The sequence below is a fragment of the Branchiostoma floridae genome, chromosome 8 (genome assembly GCF_000003815.2).
Source record: "Branchiostoma floridae strain S238N-H82 chromosome 8, Bfl_VNyyK, whole genome shotgun sequence".
Classification (NCBI taxonomy): Eukaryota; Metazoa; Chordata; class Leptocardii; order Amphioxiformes; family Branchiostomatidae; genus Branchiostoma; species Branchiostoma floridae.
Window position 1 is genome coordinate 16,927,226 of NC_049986.1, and position 24,278 is coordinate 16,951,503.

Sequence of the window (24,278 nt, forward strand, 5' to 3'; positions counted from 1 at the left end):
TACTGCAATTTCATAACAACGATTTTCTGTGGAAATCGGCTACGTTTGCGGTAATCATTCGATTACAACGGTTTTTATCGGCTCGAGACTCCATTGAAAGTTGAGTCCAATTAATCACTGTGTAGATATTTCAAGGCCGGAGCCCCTCGGATCGATACTGCTGTACATTATAAGTGCATTAGCGTCAGGCGCGGTGACGGACGGTGATGCTGATAAGTCTACAAAGTTTGCGGCTCGGCAGTCTGCCCAAACTCCAAATTGTGATAAGGAAGCTGGCTTGGCTGGTCGTGACCTTAGGCGTGTCTCGGCGTGCTCCACAGGTGGTATCGGCGCAGTCGCCTTACGTCATTGGCGAAAGGAGGGGAAGGTTGGATCGATTTTCTTTTGTCTTAACCGTGAACAGAGAGAATGCTAAAGCGAGAGGCCATGTTTTTTGACTAGAACTCTAAGAACAGCTGAACGATTGCAGTGTACTTTAACAGTTTTGAAAATGGAGGTATTGTGTGTGTGGCGTGTGTGTGTGCGTGTATTGTGTGTGTGTGTGTGTGTGTGTGTATTTGTGTGTGTGTGTGTGTGTGTGTGTGTGTGTGTGTGTGTGCGAGTACTTTGTGCGTGTGTGTTTTTGTGTGAGTGTGTGTTCGTGTGAGTTTGTGTAAGTTTGTGTTTGTGTGTCTGTGTGCGTGACATTTTTTTCTTTCAATTTCTTTCTGTGAAAAGAGACTGGCAGGGACACATGAGTACATCTTGACCTACACACTTCCTTACCACACTCTGTACGACGAACACCGCAAGGAGCAGCAGAGAACGAAAATAAAGATCAGAGAAACACATTTCTTTACTAGCATCCATGAGGCATTAGCGAACATGTCACGCCGGGACCTCGCTGCGATCAAGTCTGACTAAATCTCGCTTATAGAAGCCCGCCCAACATCCGGTCGGCCCCCTACAAGGAGGGGCCAGTTACAGCCACGGACAGCAGAGTTTGTGTTACACAGTGATTGACAGATAGCTTAACATATTTCGTAAATAGAAAATAAATTTTCTGATGCTTTGGGTGTTTTGCTGACTTCTTAGTTAAACTTTTTCATTTTGTATGATATTCCAATTATCTTATCACACAAATCCAATTCATGTCGCGGCGAGAACGCAGTGCTATCGCCGCCTCTGAGTGGTTATACCCCTGTCACATTTGGCGAAAATCGATCGGACGGCGATTCTGCGGCGATCGCCCGAGCCTCGCTTATAATAATAACTTTATTGCACAACAATTTCACAAGGTACAAAGTATCGCCTATATGTGACAGGGACAGTTTTCAGGTGGAAAATATGCGCAACTTTCTGTCGATCTTAAATATGGCCGATCTTCCATCGATAAGCCCGAAGATCGTGGATAATGTGATAGGGGTATTACCACACCCCGATATTTACGTGCTCCGAGCCTAATGGAACAGGAAAGTTTGAAATGTATATCAACGGTATCTGTAATTTCCCCAGGCTACTATTCGCCGTCTACATCGATGCCCAAATTGGTCATAACATTGCAATATTCGCCGTAACGGCATCCCTGAGTTAGCAAATTAAGTTTCCAATCCTATATTCCGTCGAGCGCACATCTTCTTGCGTGCCAAGGAGTGATGGAATACGGAATAAACTCCACCATCGTACACCAGGGAGATCCGGGCATCATTTCTAGGTTTGTAGTAATCATAGCTGCTGCTGTTGTTGTTGTTGATGTTGTCGTCGTTGAAATCGATCATGTTTTGTTACCATCATGGAAGCTCATCTGTGTTGGTAATAATCATAGTAATTTGTAAGAGGTATAATGGAGGCCATATACATCATGATATCAGGGCACTCCAGCCTTCATTGAATAGAGACGCTGGGCGATATAAACTTCTTGGCACGTTTAATCAATTGCTGACGACACATTCGGAAGATCACGTGTTAATAAGATCACGTGTCCGTAACTCTCGTGAGTTGACATTCTGAAGTGATTCATTGGTCATCCGTATTGAGCCCGAAGAAGGCGGCATTGGTCGTTCAAAATTTGATCCGTGTTTACTTTTGTGTTGGAAAAAAGTTTAGCTCTGTACTATGTTTTATTGTTAAGATGTACGGAAGAGAAACATGTGACTCTGAATGCCTGAAGCGTTGTCAGTGATGTGACGCCATATTGTCAGACGACACGCGAGTCACTCGGCGTCAGCGACGTTTTTCTGGCGGGAAACAAGGAGACAGATAATATCTCAAAATAGGTACTTCTTGTCTGTGCGAAGAAGAACGATACACCTGCCGTCTTATCTTGTAACCCAGACTTTCTGCAGACAAAATGGCACGGACTTCAGCTTTCCTGAAGCCGACCTTGGCATATTCTTAACAGCCACTACTTTCTTCCTACACATTTATTATTCATACAACCTATTTCACAGCCGAGCTATTTGAAAAGATACTCAATCATGTCAGCCGTCGTTTATGGTGGGAAGGAACGTCAATATGCGGGAAAGTCCTGGACGAAAATCCATCAGAAAGTCAGGTGGCGCCGTGCGTTCTTCCGTTCCGCTGACGCTGACAGAAATACCTTCTGGCGCCGTTAAGTGTTCCCGGATATTTACAAGAACGCCAACGCCAAAGTGCGGTGGATAGAAGCAGACTGTAATCACATATGATTAGCACATGCATCAAGTCAAGTCTTATCGTCGATTATAGTAAGTCATCAGCCTGTTGATCTGTCAGAGTTGCGACGTTACACGACCGCTTGGGGGCAGGAATATCATCACTATCCTCCGACTGTCAGCGAGAGTATCTTCAACCGCCTGGATGTGTGGCCGCGCCGCCTGTCAAACTTCACCACAGAAAAGCTTTATTTACAACCGAATATGAAAGCCTATTAGTCTGTCAAGTTCAGCCCGGAGCCACGGAACCTTACGCTCGGCTGCTACTCATTAACCGTCAGGATAAGGTGGGGACGTACATTAAGACGGAGGCAGGAATCTTTTCAGGAGCAATTTTAGATGGTAGATTTGAGATGTATACCGCGACTTATGGAACACGAAGTGCGGCATGCACGGATGATCGAAAGGCGGGTGCAGTAATGACTTGGGGGCGCCAGGAGTCTTAAGGGATACGGCTTATAACGTACAGTATATCAAGCTGACAGATCCGGTAGCGCCACGTATACATATGAAGAACAAGAGATGCACTTTGTGGTCGAGACGGACAGAACCACGCACTACAAAGAGTTTGAAAGGGCCTAGAGGAAAATGGGAGGGGTGAGTAATAAAATGTCAGTCCCAATTTTACTCACTCAACTAACTCATTCCGTTGTCAGATGTAACCTCACCTGTGATAACGGTATTCTATAAAGCTGCTACTTCACTCAACAACCAGCTTCCTACACAATATCTTCTGGTAGCATTGTATCAACCAGGTGCACAAATAACTTGCTGTTATAGTTTGTAACAAACTTTATACATTTATGTATCTGTGACTAACAATTCTGTATGTAGTTTCTAATCTTATAATATGGGCCATATGCATGAAATAAACATTGAATGAATGAAAACATTTTTCCTGCTTTGAATAAAGGTTTCGTCTGTTGCGTTTGAAAGCTCGCAGAATTACTGCATTCTACTTCCATCAACTCCTACGTTTCTTCTACCTCGACGATAAATTTGAAAACTTTACTCTGACGGGGACATGATGTCTAGCACCGAAAGGTAGGCGGTCTCCACTTTTCCTCAGGGGCAAGTTGCACTTAACTGCAATCTACATTTTTACGTAGGCCACGGGGAGGGCCATGCCTGGCAGGTGCTGTAACGGTGGGCAGCGGAGCAACTGGTGACACCTTGGCCTCATGCCAGCACCTGACTTATGGCCTCTCCTATCAGTACAGACTGAAACATTTGTTGCATCGTCTGGATCGTAAACTGGTGGTTACAGGCTCCAGTGGGTTTACGTCCTGCTGTGGGTATTGCCATTGGATCAAGGCTGGTGTTATCCCTGGTGTTATTCATGCTAAGATGTCTTCCAACACATACTAAAGACGTTGTGTACATAGACATAGGTGGCGCTTCTGTGGGCAGCCATGATGTTCCATGAGTCCCTCTCGTGACGTCCGGATATCGTTACAATTTATGTCTACCCTTGTTATTAAAAGTCTTGGAGGCATGTGAAGACTTTTTAGCCTGCTTCGTTACATCTTGACACTTTTTTCACGTCGGGCCTGTACACCCCAACAGAGCCTTATCTGCAGTACCGCTCCCGGTCGCGGCGACAAAAGTAATAAAACAAACGACCGCCAAGTTACCAAGTTTCGATCTTTTCGAGAATGGGGAAATCGCGGAAGGCTCACAAGGAGGTTTGAATTTTAAGGTCCATTTCGCCTTGATTATGCAACCATTCAAATTCAGACCTTTCATATTTCATAAAAGAAACAATGGCATACTATGTCATAAATGATATTTACATGGATGATTTATACATTGTCTACAAGACAACCTTCCTTCCGATAAAACAGCAATGATAAGGATTTCTTGCTTGTTATACCGTGTTCTGTGTAGTAAATCAGTATCACAACCCATTTCTTGTGCGTGCCTACATCAATTTTCGGGATCACCAAAACCATAACATTAAGTCGGCGTGGCACTGTTGAGACACACTGTCAGATGTTTGACTTCGAGCTCAGCAAAGCTTGACGTCTTTCCTATATAACTCCAGGGTTGATACATCTTGATTCATCAACTTCTTCTGTTACTTTTACGTCCATGAAATATGAAGGTGTAGCTTTTACTCTCTAAGCATGCGTGCGTGTTTGGGGGAGAATATCTTAAGAACCTCAGATTATCATGGAAGCTTATCTTTGTTTGTATGAATCATAGTGCACTGTGGTCGTTGGGAATTTGATCCTTGTACACTTAGTGTGGGAAAAACTTTAAGCACGTACTATCATAAGAACCTGCGATTGGATTGCGATGATACTTGGTTCTGTATCTGTATCTATATAGCCGGTATAACCGCCCTTCGGCGTAACACACCAGCTTCTGTATTTGTATCTATATAGCCGGTATAACCGCCCTTCGGCGTAACACAATAGCTGTTTTGTGGACAGGTGTGACGATGGTCAAGGTAGGTTTTGGTTGTCGAGCTTGTTACTGTAGCAGAATTACTAATTCAAATCAAAACGTGTGTGTAGAAAGTAACGGAACCGTTTAAGAAGCACAGGTGGAGATGTCACACTTCTGATATAGCTCAGATTCCTTTAACCCTATTCAGACCGGGCTTTTTTGGTCATCCCTGGACGGGGGGGGGGGGGCTTTTGAGGCCCTCCACTTTGAAGTCCTATAACTCTAAAACGACGTGCCGTAGGGCCACCAAATTTTTAGGACATAATATCGACATAATATCTGACAAGTATTTGACGTTTGACGTTACGTTGACGTAAGATGACGTAATTATGACGTCATCAATTTGATTATATTGGCCGGACCCATGAAAAAAGGCTATTCTCAGAAAACTTCAAGTTATTCTACAAAAATGTAACAACAGGTGCAGATAACAGAATAATAATATTTATTACGACTTGCGTTGCCAATAGCAACATCAATGATGTCAAGATGACGTCATAAAATGACGTCATGCACATCTAAGATACCAGTTGGGCTCCGCCATATTATATCCACCACCTTGAATTTTTAAAAATACTTTTTTTGCAACAAAAAATCACAAAGGGCAATGGAAATAGACTCAATTCATTCATTTAGATGGTTTTTGATGAAAAAATACCAGGTAGTTACAAATTTTAAGGGATAATTAGCTTGTTATTATTGATCTGGCCATACGGTCCGCCATCTTGGATTTTGGGCTGATGACGTAATTATGAAAGATATGCTAAATAATATAAGATTTTATTTATGTAACAAAATAGCAGTAATATAGCAAATGAATGTGAAAAATACATTGTTAGAACCAAAAATAGTGATTTTTGGCAAAACAGCCTGTCAACAAACGGTTGCCATGGCAACAAGAAAATATGGAAAAGTTGTCAAACTTCTTGAAATTGTTGCCAACAATATTTTAGGAAAACTCACTAAATTTGGTGGCTTTAGCGTAAGGCGTTCTGGCGTTATAGGACATCGAAGTTGGCGCAGGCCTCAAAAGCCCACCCCCCCCCACCCTCCCCGTCTGAATAGGGTTAAGGTTAGTTCATAGCATGTAATACTAAACGATAAAAGTCATGATGACCTATTCTGTATTCAATAATATTCTTATCATTCATATTTATAATGGTAAGACATAGCCGTCATCAAAAGCAATGAAGGCACGAACAGACTCGTGTTTTCTCTTATTCCTTTGTCATAGTGTCACTGGCAAAGGACGTACAATGTGTACATGTTGTGCTGCCAAATGTACACATTGCTTTTACGTACACATTGCTTTGCATACTTGACTACCCTGTTTATTGTTATCTTCATTCAATACTGTGGGAAACGAAGGCCGCTGCAGCCCTCGACAACCAGGTCGTTTGCAATTCAGGTAATTTTCGCCAGAGGACGTACATACCTGAGCAAAACCTATTAGTTTACAGAAGGCCAAAATAATGTTTCAGTCTGTTTTATCAATGTAGGTTGCCGTTTGAACAGAAAGGCTGGTTCTTCCCATACTACTCATATCCATAAATTACTTTAAGCACTTGTAGTCTTGTGCCCATGTCTAAAAAAACTCTTGTTTTTAGTTACCCATTGTTGTGTTATTTTCTGTAGCTCAGGTGCTTTTCTGTTGTGTCGCGGTGAGTTGTGACATGTAATGTTTATGCTGCTCGGCAGTTCTGTAAGGATAACCCCGCACCATGGTGTTCAGTCTCACCAGGGGAGGCATGGAGGTGATGTCACTCTTAGAGCCAGACTGTAGGACCAGCTGCACCCTCGGTCTAACCCTCGGTTTCGCCATGCCCTGGTCGGGACTGTTCTTCTTCTCCTCACAGCGAGCGCAGCAGATTCTTCTGTCCGCTCTCGTCTTGGGCTTATTGTTCTCCGAACACAGCCGGAATTGTTTCTTCACGTCCGTCGCTTCTCCGGCAGTCTTCAGTTTCATTCTGTTAGAGTTCAGGTTGTAAAGTTTGGCAAGATAGTCTCGGTAAGCCGTGGATTCTGTGAAGTCTTTCCACACTTTATAGGAAGGCTCCTCCCTATAACTTATCTTGATGGTGCCCTTTGTGTAAAGGGACGCATCCGTGAATGTCTTCGATCTTTCTATCGGTCTCTGACGATGTTCCAAAGAAGATCTCTTTTCCCAAGACGCCCTCTCTCTTTGACTGTAAGTCGAGGCAGTTTCTGGGTCCTTGGAGGCCATATCTAGCTCAAGCGCGGAATTGCCGTGAACCACGGTGGGATTTCCATCGGGGAGCCAGTTATTTCCTACTGACAAGTGGGAAGATTGTCCCACAGAATTTGACGAATTTCCGCTTTTGTAGCTGTTCACTGAAGACACGGCGTCACCACTACTGGTACTGTGCTTGTTAGCGTCAGATTGCCCCGAAGTGCGCCTTCTGCGGCTTTCGCCTTACCGCTGCGCCTGTGTGTGACACATACCGGGATGGGGAGGCTCCCTAACCTCGGTAGGTTCTGGTGGTACGTCGTTTCCTTAGCCTTCCTGTTCGTTCTCCTGTTTGATTTGTTGCTGGAGTTCTCCTCGTCGTCGGACTGGCCGGTCTTGCAGGGCAGGATGCGTGGCAGGTTGAGGTCGGCCCGCACGGGGGCCAGGTTGATGTCCGGGCTCTTCTTGTCGCCGGGTGAGATGGGGAGCCGCACCGTCTCGTCGTCTGTAGAGTCGTCCACACAGCTCTCTCCTCTGTCTACGATACTGTGTGGGGCGGGAACATCAAACAATATGTTAGTGTCGTGATAGGTTTGGTGCTTTGTTGATAAAGATGTTCTCTGATATCAATTAATAAAATAACTTCTGTACACTGAAAGAAAAATATGAATCACACACATTGTTATGGTGTGAACCCAATTTCAACACATGATGTGTTACCTCTTACTTATTGGTGACGAGGCGAATTGTACTCTGACACTATCCAAATCTAATGTCTCAGAAAAAGTCACGCCCAATCAGCCTTCCAGCAGGAATTTACGGTGAACTTATAGTCTATTTTATTCAGAGTTAATTTGTCTGTTTAATCGTATTCGTGCAGTTAAATTCCATAACGAGTATGATTTTTTGGTCCTTTTACGAAGAGCTATAAATCTCATAATAATGGCCTCGCTTGTAGTCGAAGGCAATAATACATCACTCTGGGCGAGAGTGAGAGTGGTTATGTGTACTTTGTGCTATTGAAGATGAAGACAAAGTTGTATCCATTGAAAATATTGACAAACAGCAAGTCTATGGGACTCCCATTGTCCATCTAGTAATCCTAGACGAGACCATTTAACCGGTGGGGACCGTTAGTGTAACTGACGCTGACCGTGACATTATGGCCTTGTTTTCCATGTAACGTGATCTGTTGTTAAACCATCATGATTAGAGGCCTGAAGTACCGCTGCCATGGCAACGACGTGTTAACTTAAAGATATTTGAAGACGTTTCTGTGTTCGGTTGTCCGCACTGGTCTTTATCTACATATCTCGAATTGTAAATTTGTATCAGTGCATCTTGTATTAAAACCAGGGAGAGCATACATGTGAAAATTTAAAAAAAGCCAATAATACATGACGCCATTTTCTTAGAATAAGTAATGTTTATGACAAGACATACAGTAACTGTTTAAGAGTAAGCGGTGGTTTAAAGTTCGCTGTGGGGAGTTCATGCGGAAAACGGAAAACATGAAACCACCACTCCCCTTTTATAGTATATCTTATCGGCACTAGTGGTGAATGTGAGCAAAAATAGCATATGGCAACAAGAAATGGTCAATAACACGATAACAAATGTTGAAAGAAATACCTGTTGTCTCCGTGATTTGCGTTTATCGGCAGCCTTTGCGCTGAGCTATCCACGTGCATCCTTTCGAAGATACGTCTGAAACAGATGTACGATACCTTAGACCCGAGACAGACGTCACCATAAGGTATATATATGTAGACATTACATACATCTTTCAGAATAGCTGTCTCACAACAATGCGCAATGTAGGTTTGTTTGTTTGTATTGCGTAAGAGTTGCATGTTCAAGTTCATTTGATCCACTCACACCGGGAAAGACCCCTACTCTTTTCGATAAGTGCTGTAGGGTTTTCTCAAGGTGTACATGTCCTCAAGCACGAGAAGGCATTTCATGATTCAAACAAGCTCACCAATTTTGTGATTTCTCCTGATTAAAACTGTGCATCTCTATTCCCGTGCACCATAATCAATTTTTTTTTGTTTTTGTTTGAAAAAAAAAATGGACAGTTCTGCTGCACATATATAGCATGTGTATCTGATCTAGCGAGACAGGTGTTCTGAAAAGATGCATTAAACACTATCCTACAGTGAAAAATGACTTGCCCAACATGACAGTCTATATTTATCCTACAGGTACAAACATTGTGCCAATCATGAAAGAACATCTTGTTTGTGTTAGACTAAAAATTAATTGAAAATTAAGTGCCAGGATGTTTGTGTTGTACCGACAAAATCAGGGAGAGCTACCGCACATTACGGTTTGTTTGAGAGATCAATAATCCTCCCATTTGGCGTTTAAACAGTGTACCGACAGGACTATATACAATTCTCGTTGGGCAAGCCTGTTCAGTAGACATAGGAGAGTTTATCCACCAGCGGTGGTGTTAGCGCAGCCACCTCAGACCCGTCACCTGGAGTTTGCCCTGCACCCTACATGACGTCATTAGAACCTCACCTAGCCCTGCGGTAACTTGGCAACCACGACGTCAATTCGCTAAAATCGAAGAACAATTGGCTGAAAGAAAAGCAACGCAAGTTTTGCAGAGTTAATGAAATGCACACATGCAAGACTTCCAAGGCGGCAAGTACAGTTGATAGAGATAAGTTTTTAACTTTTGAATGGTCGCATGCGGAATTGGATAAAATTCAGTAGTTATTAGTGAAAAATTTAAAAGTGTGTTACATTATAGCTTTAGTAACAGCAAAAGGCGTATCAGAAAATCATGTGTTTAACAGTCAAGGTTCCATTAAGTCGGAGATGTGATATGAAGCATAGAAGAATTGCCCCCACCCAGTGATACTTCTTCGAAGTTCTTCTGTTTCTACCAAAACGATGTCAATTTAATGATATGCCGTAACCTTTGGTATTTTGCTAGATAACAGTAACAAAGCAATTTTCTTCAATGAAGAGAATTAGACCCATTTTTGTCAATATTTTCCATGATACATTATACTAAATTCTCAATTTGCAAACAAATGATATTATTCAGTGTGCCGAATAAAGTTGTATTTTTGTTTCACACGTTAAGAGTTGCTTTATACATTAAGCGTTCTGGGAGGCGAAGCAGCAACTGAAACTTCCCACGCTCCAAATCAAATCAACTGTTGATGAATGCAACCATTTCACCACATTATCTCACAAATAAGATTAAGGTCCTGCTTCTTCCGGAGGTGAATGAACGAAATAATCATATTACTAAATGTAGAGCAGTACTTGCTGGTGCCGAGACAAGGGACATTTTTAAACTGCACGAAACATTCTGACATAATGGTGCCAGACATAACTTATTACGAGGGAAAATAATCTAGTTTAGAAGCAAAACATTCTACTTTTTCCTATCAGTCACTGCCACAATGTACCGTTATTCAGTCCATTTTTTCAGTCTATAGCCTACATAAAACTTGATGTTAGATTGTACATATCACACATGAGACTTACCTGACGCTGGTCCTGAGTTTCGGGAAGTACGGATCCTCCACGTGCACTCCGAACACCACGCTCTTCTGTTCCTTCCCCACATTTTCCCGTGTATGGTAGTACCTGTACTCCTCTATGTACCGTCTCGTGTCGTAGTAATGTCTGAACGCGAAGTCGTCCTCCCGCGGCTCGTTAGAATTCCTTCTCTGCTGTCTCACACGTTTTTTGTTATCAGTGCACCTTCTTCCCTTCTTCTCCAGTTCGATTTCGTTGGTGCGACTACTGGGTCTACTCCAACCCGACAACACTTTGTCTCTCTGACAACCCTTCGTACAGAAACAGCAGTCATTGTCGGAGTACCGAAGGAGTTCGCTTTCGCAGATGTCCCGGGGCGGTTTGGTGACGACCGGAGGACTTTCATCGACAGATCCTGCAGCCATGGTCGTATATAACCTCAGCGTCTGCAGCGTCTAACAATCCGTGCTGTCCAGTAAATTATCGAGTCGACATCTTGGTTGTATACGTAGCTAGGTGAGAGAGATACAGAGAGAGAGAGTAGTTAATTACCTGTCCATCAAATCTGTGTAGCTTGTGTGCAGAACAATCGGCCAGTCGCGAAGACGCAAATAAACATCGAAGAAGGGTCTTAACGAATTTCACTCACAGACAAAGAGAGAAGACCCCGTCTTGTCTAAAAGAGCCATCTTCTCCAAAACGTGATACAGTCACATGAAACGGTGACCTGATTTGGACGTTGACTACCTAAGCACCAGTTTACCACCTGTTCGCATCACTGATTTCGGCAGGCATATCTTAAGTGGCAGGCGTGGTAAAATTACATAAACCACACACACACATATCGCTGCAGACGTACCCACCTAGCGCCCACCTGTTTACATTACAACCGTGCTATGCTCACTTGCCCCTGAGTCGGTCGCCGCAAGGTGTTTAAATCCTACTGAATCACCGATCAGCAAACTATTAACACAACGGTCAGTCGCCCTAGAGCGACGCAAAGTACATAGATACTCTCGCACTTACCACAAGTGTCAACATGTCCATGTGAGGGACAGGCCAGCCGCATGAATGCCCCCTTAGGCTAATGCCTACACCAAGGCAGCATAGGCTCCGTAGCAACCCTCATTCCCACCATGTTTACGCCATGTTCCTCCCCGAATGTGTACCAAACTTGGGGAGTAGTAGCAAACTGTTGACACGAATCGCCTAACGTCCTTTGTCTCCGCGGTCCCAGGCCGACATCAAACTGGGCCGAGCTTTGTCCGCCGACCCGCTGATCTGTCCCGAACTCGTGTGCTGTTTACGTCCGCGGCATTGTCCCCGCGATAGTCTGCACCGTGCCGGGAAACCGGACCCGCCTGGGCAGAAAGGAAACAGTGGCAGTTAGGAAGGAAACAGTGGCGGTGTGGCTTACAGTAGAAACAGTTGCAGGTGCGACGAACCTTAGTAGTAGGGCACGGGAGGCATACCTGCTCTCAGAACCACGGAGACAACACTAACGCCCGACCTGAACTCTATAACGAAAGAACTAAAAGTAATTACGGAGATTAGGATCTTCCAGGTCACGCTGGGGATTTTCAGGGTCACTCTAAGATAAGCATCGAGGAGCAGTAAGCAAGTCGATGTAAAAGAACAACACTGTCAATTGTTTGGCTGTCAACAAACGTTCATGCGTATTTGCCTACAGATCGCCAGGCTTAACTTTAAGTATGTCCACCTCTTTCGGGATAAGCTACGCGGGCGACTGTGCCTGTTACGCCCGCAGGTTAGTATGTATTTACACCTGAACCATCAAGGGTATGGTAGGAGTAGCATAACTCAAGAAGGCAAAGTCATTCAATATTACTACTAGTAGTGACTTTTGTCGTGTAAGAACATTTTATCAGTGTAGGAACTGATAAAATGGGGTGACAGTTCTGGATTCAAATTTCGAGGTTATTTTTCTTTGTGAATCTCTTGGCTTTGCTATCAATTGTAATCTTAATGCCATAAACGTTAGTTGACTGAAAGGAACAGAAAATAGGTATAAATATGAAAGGTGCCTGTATACAACTTCCGAATACTTTATAGCCTACTCACCTCCACCCCAACTTCAATCCCTAACACTGATACTAAATCCAAGGAAAAGGCTACATCCACTAGACACAGGTTCCCCTTTCTTGCAACGAAAAATCTCCTCTAGTGAATACACAAGTGCCTCTTCTATTCGATTGGTATCACCAAGCTTGACGTATTTCATATTTCAGCTGTAAATGTCACTGAACATATACGTCATACGGTATGTAATACAAAATGATTCATCATTACTATTTATTACTAACATTTAAGTGGCAGTTACTCAGATATACAAATAAGACCTGATCTTTCTCTCTATTTGTCGACAAGAGTATCTATTGCAGACATTGTTTACCCAAGTAACCATAAACTGTACGGGTGGACACACATGCAAAACAAATGATACTTACGTTACAGGGATCTTCTCATTCATACCAAACAGACCTTTTTATAGTGCGCTTAAAATAAAAGGATACACATGAATATAGCTGTCAAATACGTACCAAAGAAAGACCCACGCTTCGAATACTACAAAAGACATAAGCCTGTATGTATCAAGAGGGTGCTGAGTTACATAGTGATTGTATGATTGTCCAACTGCTCACCAGTGACTAAACAAAGTTTACTGTATTCCCTTCATCAAATATTAGTAGCATAAGACGTAATCCCATTTCCCCACAATTAGAGCACCTTCCCAGTATAACTTAGAGACCAGCAAGTTGTATAAATGTACCATCGACTAACTCCTATCAATATATTTGCACTTTTCTTCGCCCACTCTAAGAGTGTTTCGCCGTTATCAACATTTTAAAGACCGCTCAGCTAATGTGTATGAGTTGCCATGAAACGGCAGGTGGGCGCTAAGAGCTTGATAGCCTAGGGCGACATCCAGTCGCGTTCAGGGATCAGTAAAAGGAATAATATAGAGGTTGATCCCTCCACGGATATCAACATGTTTTCTTATGTATTAACTTCTAAATTTATATAGGAGGTATAGCCGACCTTCGGCGTGACACACCATCATCGTAGGCACGCGACACGGCAGTAGCTGGTTATGTATAACACTGAACGACTTAACTTAACTTCATCTCACTGCATATGTTTTGAAGCTATCCTGCTTCTACAGTATTTGATAAAAACTTCTAGTTAAACCATAAAGATGCTTGTAGTAAACTTTAACTATTATGCGACAGCACGAAAACCATTCCAGTCATTCACCAACCAGATGAAACTATTTACAGAAGAAAATTCTTCTTCTGCAAAATTGAATTCTAGTCACACCGAGGACATTCCTAGCATAGACAGTATTGGGCTAAACATTTGATGTAAAAAGATCAACAATAGTCAGTAAAGAGTGTTGAAATAATCATAATGATTTCTTGCTTATGTTTAACACTGTCAAACGCCACTCAAAAATCACCCGACCGACAGTCAAAGTTATCATAGGGATCGCCATTAATGAAGAATAAACGCATCGGTGTTAGGTATTGCTAAATATATGAAAGTACCAATTCTTTGCAACTTCTGGATATAAATGAGTTAACGATGTGAGTCAGTGATGCACATTCCATCGATTATCCAGGCTGTTAGTTTAAGTGTACGCTAGTTTCTCTACTTTTTTTGCATGTAAATGAATGTAATGTACTTTCTAAAGCCATCCCTGGTGCTTGAAAGTTATCATACCAGACTCTGCAACAAGTTCACATACGATGAAACTTTTTAAAACATATCCTCTGACAAAACTCAAAAGTACCTCTTTGCCGGATATTGTACGTTTCTTTAATTAGTAGCACCACCTGCACGTACAAACAAGGCGTAAGGAGTAACAAGCTTCGATCCTCAAACCTGTTCAGTTTCCATAATACGGAAAAATACGAATCACATGGTTGCCTGAGTCCCGCACTAGGTGTACAACACAGATAGTGGATAACTGATATCGGTATCTTCCCTCTCCCAATGATAGCATACCAACTTACTCACCTGTGACTCGGAGAAGCGTCCCTGTCCCAGACCAGGTGTGCGCTCACTACCGTACCACACCTGTGCCGTCGCCAGGTAACAGTGACATCTCCTTGGCAGGCTTGTTTTCTTACACGGTGACCTCGGCACAAGACATGCGATCGTCCTTTGTTTACTGCCATGTTAAAAGGCCTGCTTTCAGAACAGGGTTTACATACCAGAAAATGGGCAACTCGAGTCCAATTAGATTTTTTTGCCCTGAGTAATGGCTTTTACACGGCCAAGGGCATGGAATCTCTGGTAACCGCATGCACGCTACCTGCTAACTGGCTACTGAGTGGTAAAAGCCAAACACAATTAAACTAGAAGTGTACAAAGCAGAAAAGAAACATTCTGAACGTGGTAACGCTGACACTGTTTATTGTGAAAAGTTCTGGGATTTCTACCAACTTCCGGTTGAAAGGTTATGTTAGATTTCGTGCTAGCATAGCTCTGGCACAAGAAACTGTTTTGTTATGCCCCGTTTTGATGCTGAGAATTAGAGAGATGGATCTTGGAGGTTACCTGTAGATGCTTTTTGACCTACAAGCTCCGTGTATAAACTTTTTCAATATTTAATCTAGGTCATTTTGTAGGAAATCACATGTGCCTACGGAATGAGCTGGAAATGTACGTATACATTTATGTTAAAATAACCGTAACCGTGAGATAATCTACATGCAAAGCTGCACGTTCTTCCAGATTCCAACCAGAATAGGCAGACGAAATGTCTATTCAAAACAGGATTAAGACAGCTAGAAAGAGATCGTCCACCAGGAAAAATTTAATTGCATGTTTTATAATACTCGATGGAGTTTAAACAGATTTTTCTCGTGTTATTTTCCGTTCCATTGTTTATCACAGACGGGTAAGTTGTTTTAAATGTTCGCAAATGGTTCAAGAGAAAAGATTCATCTTTCACTTCATCAAACAATTATTTCTCTTTTCATGGTAAAAGGACGCGGTAGATCCTCTACCGAGATAGAGTAATCCGTATGCAGGTAATTAAATGTATGACTAAGGAAAATGTGATGGAAGAATAACATAGATAAGATAATCTTAAATCCAACCCAGCCCAACTAGAGACAAAATTAAAGATTCTGGCTCTCCTCACACCACTTAATAATCATTATACTTGATTTAGTATGAATATGTGTGCACATATAATATGTATGTTTTTCCCGTGGGACGTTGGCTAGTCTCTGTCTCAAATCACACACAACACACACCCTACCGCAGCAATAACATCACGGTAGGCTGCTTCTCTAGACACCGTGGAACAAATGAAGAATGCCTCGAACCCTCAGGAACAACATTTCAACAAAGCACCACAGCGACCTCAGCTCCGCAATAGAGCAGTGGTGTTTTGAAGACGCATTCCTCTAACCTGTACCTGTATGTGTACGGTTAGTGATGGGTGTCCGTGTGTGGAGCTTTTCTGTGACCTTCTTTGACAGTTAAGGCAATGTGTACCCTTAAATAATTATCGGCAAGACACGACTTAAGAAACATATCAGGGTCTAAATTTCAAGCTTAGGTACAGAACGCCTTCTTATGCACCTTTTTTGATACGGTTGCTATGTCTAGAGCTTCGCATTAAAGAAATGGCGCATCTTTAAGGCTACGTAAAAATGCACCGCGTCAAGACAAAACTTCCCGCTCTACATTCAGGACAAAGGGAGACACATATTGGGATGGACTAGATCTTCTGGGATGGACTAGATCTTATGGAGAATCTTCTTAACACATTGAAATATGATCCCCTTAAGTATTACAGAGATACTATTATGCTTGTGTATTGTTGTCTAATCTAAAAAAAAAAAGTTATTTTTAGATAGCGATGATATCTTGACCAATCCTGACAATTTATTAGTTATAATTACGCCATACCCTGAAAATAAAGGACCAGACACCGGACTCCTTTGGGATTAATAAAAATAGAGGGAGTAATTTCCCATCGGAGTTAACCGACCAATGAATGTCCAGCTGACCCCGTGGGGCCATCTACTAAAAGTATTTACCGGAACATCATTCACCTGTCCGACCCAATATTCGGAAAGGAGACCAGGACACACCAGACAAGATCTTCAAAGTGCCGGTCCCATTCAGTTGCTAACACCACCCTCTGTGAACTCCCTACTAAGCCTCTACCAGCAAGACGCCGAGATATTAGGCTCATCTCCTTGCCTCATACAGTGGCGTTTGTTACACATAACGTACATGTACGTACCAACGTTAACCACACGATGTCCTATTACTGATATGTAGCCTGGGACTTTTAAAGACAAGTGCAGCTTTCAGATCGTTACGTAAAACGAACTTAGAAGCCAACACAACACAACACAACATGTTTGTTCACTAAATCAAATCTACCAATAGCTTTCATGAATCTATGAATGAAGAATCATTTACAACTCTACAATTTGGCCATGAGCAGTAGACAATCTAGACAATATCAATGTTACCCACCTTACCTTTAGTACCTTACCTTTATCTTACCTTTAGTTTCTTCCTCGCGACATGTGTCATGCAGCCTCTATCTTACAAGTGTATTTGTCTACGCGATACACCTGTTGTTTGCATAAATCACAAACAATACATAAATGAAAACAACTCACCTTCGCTTGATTCCAAAGACCGGCGCAAAATACCTTTCTAACTTCAAGCAGCCTTGCGTCCTAGTAATGCAAGATTTGAGTTCTGGCAAAATCCTTGGATTTAGGGAAACGATCAAAAGATATCTTCACAGAAAGCTCGTATGTCCAGCTCGCCTTGGTGGCGACTGGTGGCCGTGCTGACTTCAAAGCGTCTTGCCAACCCACAGAGACTTGCGCAACAAAAGATAATAACACGGGTCAGTCATAATCATTATGTAAATAGACCACATAATTACTATGGGCGTGGCTAATGGTGCGCATGTCTTGTCGACAATGCGACGGACTCCTGTCTTCCAATGAATCGTGATACCTATATAACGTTATACTAATCTCCAAGCAGATCCTACGGTAGCATAAGATAGTATCAAAAGCTGGCAGTGGAGTGAAGCCGGCCTAGGAGTGTTACCCTACTGAGAGGTGCCCGTTTGACTCCCTTTGGCCGGCTATACTCCTTGGCTAGCTTTGATACTATCTTATTGCACCGTAGGATCTGCGTGGAGACTACGTGAAGCCCAGTATTCCGTCTTTACTATGCCCATGGGTCTGAATGTCATAAAACTTGAATAAAAAACACCGATTGTCGAACCTTTAGTACAGAACACACCGATATAATGACAGGCATTGCTCATGCATATCGTTGCTTGAGTGCGTGTCTGCTATTACACTGTAATCCACGAAGTTCTAATGTCCATGCATCAAAGGCTGTCAGAGTCAATGAGATATAAATATAAGATCCGAACATTGCCAATATATTATACTGTCATACCAATACACTATACCATACAACCCAACCAATACACTTTTATTGGATCTGCAACAATTGCTTTATTGCCTTGTAAAACGTGAAATCGTGAAACGTTTTTCACTAAATCGAAGTCCCAAGGGTAAATAGATATTTTGTGTCTCAACCTGACATGACCATTCAGCACATGCTAATTTCTATCAGTGATAATTACGTATTGGGGGTATTTGGGGATATATCAGGCCCTGTAATCAACAGTATTATCTTAGGCGAGAATAATCCTTTCCATAAATAGATCAGGCAGCCAGAACGACTCCGCTTAATGTATTTCTTATTCATATAATAATGCAAAATCTATAATGTATGTAAAATCAAAACCCTATCCGAAGAAAGGATTGCAAGACTGATTTGGTCTGATGTCAGAAAAATTACCCCAAATAAAAATTGTTTCACCTCAGCCCGTCCAATTTTATTTACACGACTTGACTCACCTTACAATTCCCCAGCCGCAGTATGGCCGTTGATCACAAGCTTGGTGTGAGGACGGACGTTAAGAACAAAACTTTGTCTATACGCTCATCATTCTAAATCTGCCTCAATCTCAGGGTGCATGACCTCTGCGTTAAGTTTACTGGCACACAGCATCGTTAGAAATATGTTGTGTTGTCATGCCCGTAGCCAGGGGGGGTTCGGGGGGTTCGGAAGAACCCCCCCACAAGCTCAAAAGGTCCACTTTTTCACGCATGAAGGTCCACTTTTTCATGTCCACAATTTTTTTTTCAAAGGCATGACTGATTTGCATTTTTCACTGATAGACATTTTATTCAATCTTAGTAAGTATATCAGCAAAATTTGCCCCAGAAAGTGCAGGAGATGGCGTTTGCGAGGGTCCAGATTTCAAAATTTCCCGGACCTCCCTTGCGACGGCTTGCGGACCGGACATAGTGAACAGGCCCCGTGATGTGGTGGGTGCGTCGCCCTCAAAAACCTTTCTGGTTAATAGAAAGATTCACTGAGCTTAGCTGAATTTGCTACATTTGCTCCTGAAAATACAAGAAATGGCGTTTCAGAGGGTCCAGATTAAAGATTTCCCGGGTTTCCCTTGCGACAGCAAATGCCTCCGGTGCTAGGCATGGTGAAAATATGTTGGGAGGGGGGCCGTCGACCTCAAAAGAATTTTTCTCTTAGAGAAATGTCATTGAATTTAGCTTAGTCTGGCAACAAAATTTGTCCCTCAAAATGCGGGAAATAGCTTTTCGAAGGGTCCAGATTTCAAAATTTCCTCGGACCTCCATTGCGACGCCTCGCGCCTTTGGTGTAGGGCATGGTGAAAATATGAAGACTTACGCCGAAAGCCTTGTGTATTTCAATAGTAATTCCATTATACTTGTCCAACAAATTTTGCCCGCCAAAATGCAGGAAATAGAGTTTCAGAGGGTCTAGATTTCAAATTTTCACGGGGGAGCATGCCCCCGGACCCCCCTAGGCAGCTCACGCCTTCGGCGTGAGTCTCGCGCCTGCGCCGCTCGATGGTCCCACAAGTGCTAAAAAGAACCCCCCCAACCAAAATCCTGGCTACGGGCATGGTTGTACTTCAAAATTTCACACTTCAACCTTGTGAAGTGGATGTAACAAATCTATGACTTCGAGCCCCCTTTTGAACCTCTTATAAATGACCCGATAAATGCATACTTGTGGAGAGGAGAGCTAGTTCTCCAAAAATCAGTGGAGTGAGATGGTGTAAAAACACCGAACGATTGAGGATATTTCGCAACAGGATTGCTTGAAGTTCAATGACAAAATGGCGGTTGCAAAACTGGCGGTTGACACTTCACTTTACCATGAAAAGGAAAGCCGCTTGCACAATAGAATAGCTTGTTTTACGTCATTAAAGTAAGAACTTGACATTTTCTACATAATATAGAGGTTGTGTTATGAATTGTAGAATAAAATGTCACTTCTTTGCTTTCTGAATATCAGCATTGTCAAATAATAACCATCGCAACCGTGCTATAGACGTATTTCATCATGCAATAGGGGCGTAATTACAACAGATTCATCTAATAAAGTATCAATATCCATGTACCCTTCGTGACCGTGTTGACGTTTCAGGAAAGTTTACATGGCATTGATAAATGGGTCAAACATTGCCCTAGCCTTGAGATCGTTATCACTGTCATCGGTGACACTTTCTAAAGCAGTTTGGACAAGTATTTGATTAAATGCCCTTGACCGGATTAAACCTGCCATTTTCTTTATTTGTGTTTTGCACGTAACCAGAGGCTGCTCATGACAGCTTCACAATGTGTGAAAGATCTATCGTTTTTACTTTTTGAAAGGTATGTTACTAATGATTAGTAGAACTTGTAGTATAGTAGTTGTGTTAACTGTCTAAAAAAATCGCCTTGTTACACAATTCGCAAGCCACTGTACCCAGTACAAAGCTATATATTTCACACTTCTAAATTTGCTATATCACTGGTGAAAAGGGATTTAAAAAACACCAACAACTGCATTGTATACACATTTAAGCAATGATTGCCAAACAAGGATATAAACGCGACCATAACTTAGTATGAATTACGTGGCTGTACAAATATTTTCACGTTCCCTGATATGTGAGTTACCTAATTGTGATAGTTCCGCCGGATTATTGGCACAAAAGGTTAAGAAAAGGTGGCATTATGTCGCTGTCATCCGGTGTATTGTTGGACAAAAACGAACGTGTTTAGTCAATAGAATTTTACTACCGACGGTATGAATAATTGAATAGGACAGCAGGTCGTGTTTTTACAAAGATAGGTCAATTTTTTTCCACGACCCCAGAGGTATGTGATTAAGAGGTTTTGAACTCAATTTTTTTACAAACACATCGTTGAAAAGTAAATTAAGTCATTTTGGTCTCCTTATCTCTCTGAAAGTTTGTTATACAGTAAGCAATACTGCCGTTATCAAAAGCTGGGCAAATAGTCATGTTAAACAGTTGTAATGTTGGTAATCTAAGGCGGATAAAGGCATATTTGTACAGGTGGTTAATGTTAGATTACGTATTGTGCAGTAAGCGTTTCACGTATATGTTTGATGTGTTTTGTCGTGAACGTGCCGACGAAAAGTGTGCCAAATACAATGACATTAGTGCCTTTGTAATTTATGATACCGATAACTTAAGTCACTTTCATAATACAGTCACCAACTTATTAATATATAAGCAACATATAACAATACATAATGAGTTTAAGATATAAGAAACCAAGAATGTGTGTATAACGTTTGTATGTATATATGAGAGAATTTCTTTCATTTTAAACACAGGTAATTATAACGGTTACGTTACTCCGTACTCACTAACCCCACAGTCATACAAAGTATAGACGAAGTACTTCTTGTCGCTGTTACTACAAATGTTACATACATGTACATTGCCCGTTGTAAATATCTTCAAATGTGTATAAGAAGGGTATAAGGAAACAAGAAACGACCACTCACCTTCTGGAAGATAAAAGCTGTTATGTGGAAGGTCGAATGAAGGTGTCCTTCACACACCTCTGTGAGGAAGTGGCTCATACTATTTTGATTTCGGGGGTGGGGGTGGGGTTGCTTATGGCTTTGTTCCAGAATATTACTTTGAGGCATTGCTAACAATACAATATACCCTTGTTTTGGAAGTGCAAACCAACAAATGTATACTATTGGATTTGTTACCAGCATACTGCAATATGTGCAAAGTGTAAAATGATCTTAAACATTTTGGACATTCAGAATGGACTGGTCTAATCAATATTGCACAGCAGCCACCTGTTAATTATTGGTAAATATAATAATCATCCATCAAGCACTATGGGTACAAGTTGTGTCAAATTCTATCCCTAATATCTGTTCACATACAAATCCATAAATTCTTATTGACTCACTAATATCTGTTCACATACAAATCCATAAATTCTTATTGACTCACATCGATGTTATTTATTGAAACATTTCTACATTATAAATTTCCACATCAACTGACATACCGTAATAAATTACATCTTTTCAAACATTTTGGGAATTCTGATGATTACATCTATAACCCAAAAAATCTATATCATACAGCATAATGCATAACAAACAGCTTTAAGGATATAATTACACAATGTGACTACTACAAGACAGCATCAAAATGCTGTTTGAATAGCCCAACAATTGTCAGCAAAATTCTTTCTGAAGAATAAACAACAGTGACATTTCTGAAGGTAGAAGAAGTTCAACTATATTCATCAGAAGCCACACACATTCTATGTACTATGCACAATCCTTGCCAGCCATTAACATAACTGTCATGCCTTTCATACAATTTCAAATACCTTGTTCGCACTATAGCCATAAACATTTAGTTGAAATGTTTTCTCTTTTCCATACATTTAATCTTTATACAAAATTGAAACTTCTTTTAAGCACTGAGTTACCTTTTACCTACTTCACAAACTTTAAGGATTGATCAGCAAGATTGTCTCCCTTTTCTGGTGTCTCTCTTTTCTGAGCCCTTTCCTGGCAAATATAAAGCGATATCTTGAACTCTGTTAATTTTGGACGGATTGAATCAGCTGGCCAAGACTGATTTGTGCCATTGTGGACTCATTGAGAGAGAAACTGTTGTCTCAAGGACAGCACTTCTAGTCCAATTTTGGCCAATGACCGTGCTGCTTACAGGCAGGAGATGCTCTCATTGGCTCTGACCTCCCCCAAGAACAGGTAGGTGACATTTGATTGGCTGACAGCTGGCCAGCACAAACACAGCCAGAATGATGGACTTGGGGCTGACAGATTATAATTATCATATTTGTAAAAAAAAAGTGTAAGGTCTGGCAGGAAAGGATATAGATCCCTGAATTGAAGTTGACACTACTATAAAACTTTGCGGTGATTGGTGCATTGAATGCAACATCAGCATGTTTTAGTTAGCATATTCAATGTTCTATCGTCCTCGATCAGAACTGTGCTGGCAGGAAAGGATATACTAGATCCCTGAATTAAAGTTGTGCTGTATGACACTAGTTCTTAAAACTTTGCAGTGATTGGTGAGTTCAATGCAACATCAGTGTGTTTTAAGTAGTACATTTTAGAATGTTCCTATTGTCCCAAATCAGAACTGTGCTTTCCTGATGAGGTTGACCTTCTGCTCAGGTGTGACATCCAGGTGGAACAGGTGAACACCTGTATTGAAGCTGGAGCAGCACAAACTTGTGGGGAAAACAAAGAGACATGACAGTTTACATATAAAAATAAACATGATCGTTAATATCTGAAACAACTGATGAAATGTCTATATATGCATGGCAACAGTTACTCAAGCCTCCAGGGAGATTTAGGAAATAGCCATACATGCACATATGATCATTTAGGTAGCATCCAATACCTTTCATCAGTCTCTGATGAAAAGGGCTATCTGAAATGTCTTATCGTTTCCAAAATCTGCTCAGTTGCTTGATTATAACAGTTTACTATTACCTAAGTCATTTTATAATATCTTGATGTCTAACATTCATTGACTTCAGTCGTCCAAGTTTTCTTGCACTATGTATGGCAAGAAATGTTAAATCAGCGCCATTGGGTAATGTTAATGAGTTAGTGACGTCACTGCCTTGACTGTCAGGGATCCCATGATCCTCTTCGCTCTCTTCTATCATGGCTGTACTTGAGTGAGCATCATGGAATAAACGCCTCTTCCAATCAAGTTGCATCGGCTCCTATGATTCACTATCGCGTCCCCTTGTCAATGTTGGCGCAGATTGTGTAATACACATGTAACATCAGTGCAGATCTATAGCATTTTATACTATACAAGCATTTAAAGTAACTGTGTATACTGACCTGGCATCATCAAACCCTGCTAGTGCAGTAAGAGGCCCAGAGACAGGAAGGGTCTGGACACAAAGGCAGTCTGAAACACACATGTAGTACCATTCTTAGTCAACAGGTGGCACTGTCTGGAGATGGGTACAATGTAGTATGAATCTTACACACTAGGT

At 41.7% G+C, this 24,278-nt stretch overlaps 2 protein-coding genes across 6 annotated transcripts in view; both read right to left on the bottom strand.

Annotated features, from left to right (window-relative positions):
• Positions 1–6,328: 6,328 nt before the first annotated feature.
• LOC118420819 lies at positions 6,329–21,815 on the bottom strand. Of its 5 annotated transcripts, none has more exons than XM_035827839.1 (4): positions 21,757–21,815; positions 10,822–12,176; positions 9,838–9,897; positions 6,329–7,857 (listed from the first exon to the last, which is right to left on the bottom strand). In XM_035827839.1, the coding sequence occupies exons 2-4, from the start codon at positions 11,238–11,240 to the stop codon at positions 7,473–7,475; spliced, it is 864 nt and encodes a 287-aa protein (XP_035683732.1). In that variant the 5' UTR covers positions 11,241–12,176; positions 21,757–21,815; the 3' UTR covers positions 6,329–7,472. The 5 variants fall into 5 exon arrangements, with proteins under 5 accessions (XP_035683732.1, XP_035683728.1, XP_035683729.1 ...); XM_035827835.1 differs by lacking the exon at positions 21,757–21,815 and adding an exon at positions 17,490–17,772; XM_035827836.1 differs by lacking the exon at positions 21,757–21,815 and adding an exon at positions 14,854–15,108.
• Positions 21,816–22,210: 395 nt separating this feature from the next.
• LOC118420818 (WD repeat-containing protein 31-like) overlaps positions 22,211–24,278 on the bottom strand; it is a 32,032-nt gene continuing 29,964 nt past the window's right edge. Inside the window, exons 9-10 of the mRNA XM_035827834.1 lie at positions 24,121–24,190; positions 22,211–23,489 (exon numbers count right to left, since the gene is read on the bottom strand). Of these exons, the coding sequence (XP_035683727.1) occupies positions 23,393–23,489; positions 24,121–24,190 (167 nt within the window). The 3' untranslated portion in view covers positions 22,211–23,392. The remainder of the gene's footprint in view (positions 23,490–24,120; positions 24,191–24,278) is intronic.

Coding starts and splice junctions, on each gene's coding strand:
- LOC118420819 (XM_035827839.1), bottom strand. CDS start 11,240: ATGGCTGCAGGATCTGTCGATGAAAGTCCTCCGGTCGTCACCAAACCG. Junction 9,898..10,821: donor AAACTCAGGACCAGCGTCAG/GTAAGTCTCATG, acceptor CTTTTCTTTCAG/CCAATTGTTCTTCGATTTTA. Junction 7,858..9,837: donor CCAAGTTACCGCAGGGCTAG/GTGAGGTTCTAA, acceptor CGCCCCACACAG/TATCGTAGACAGAGGAGAGA.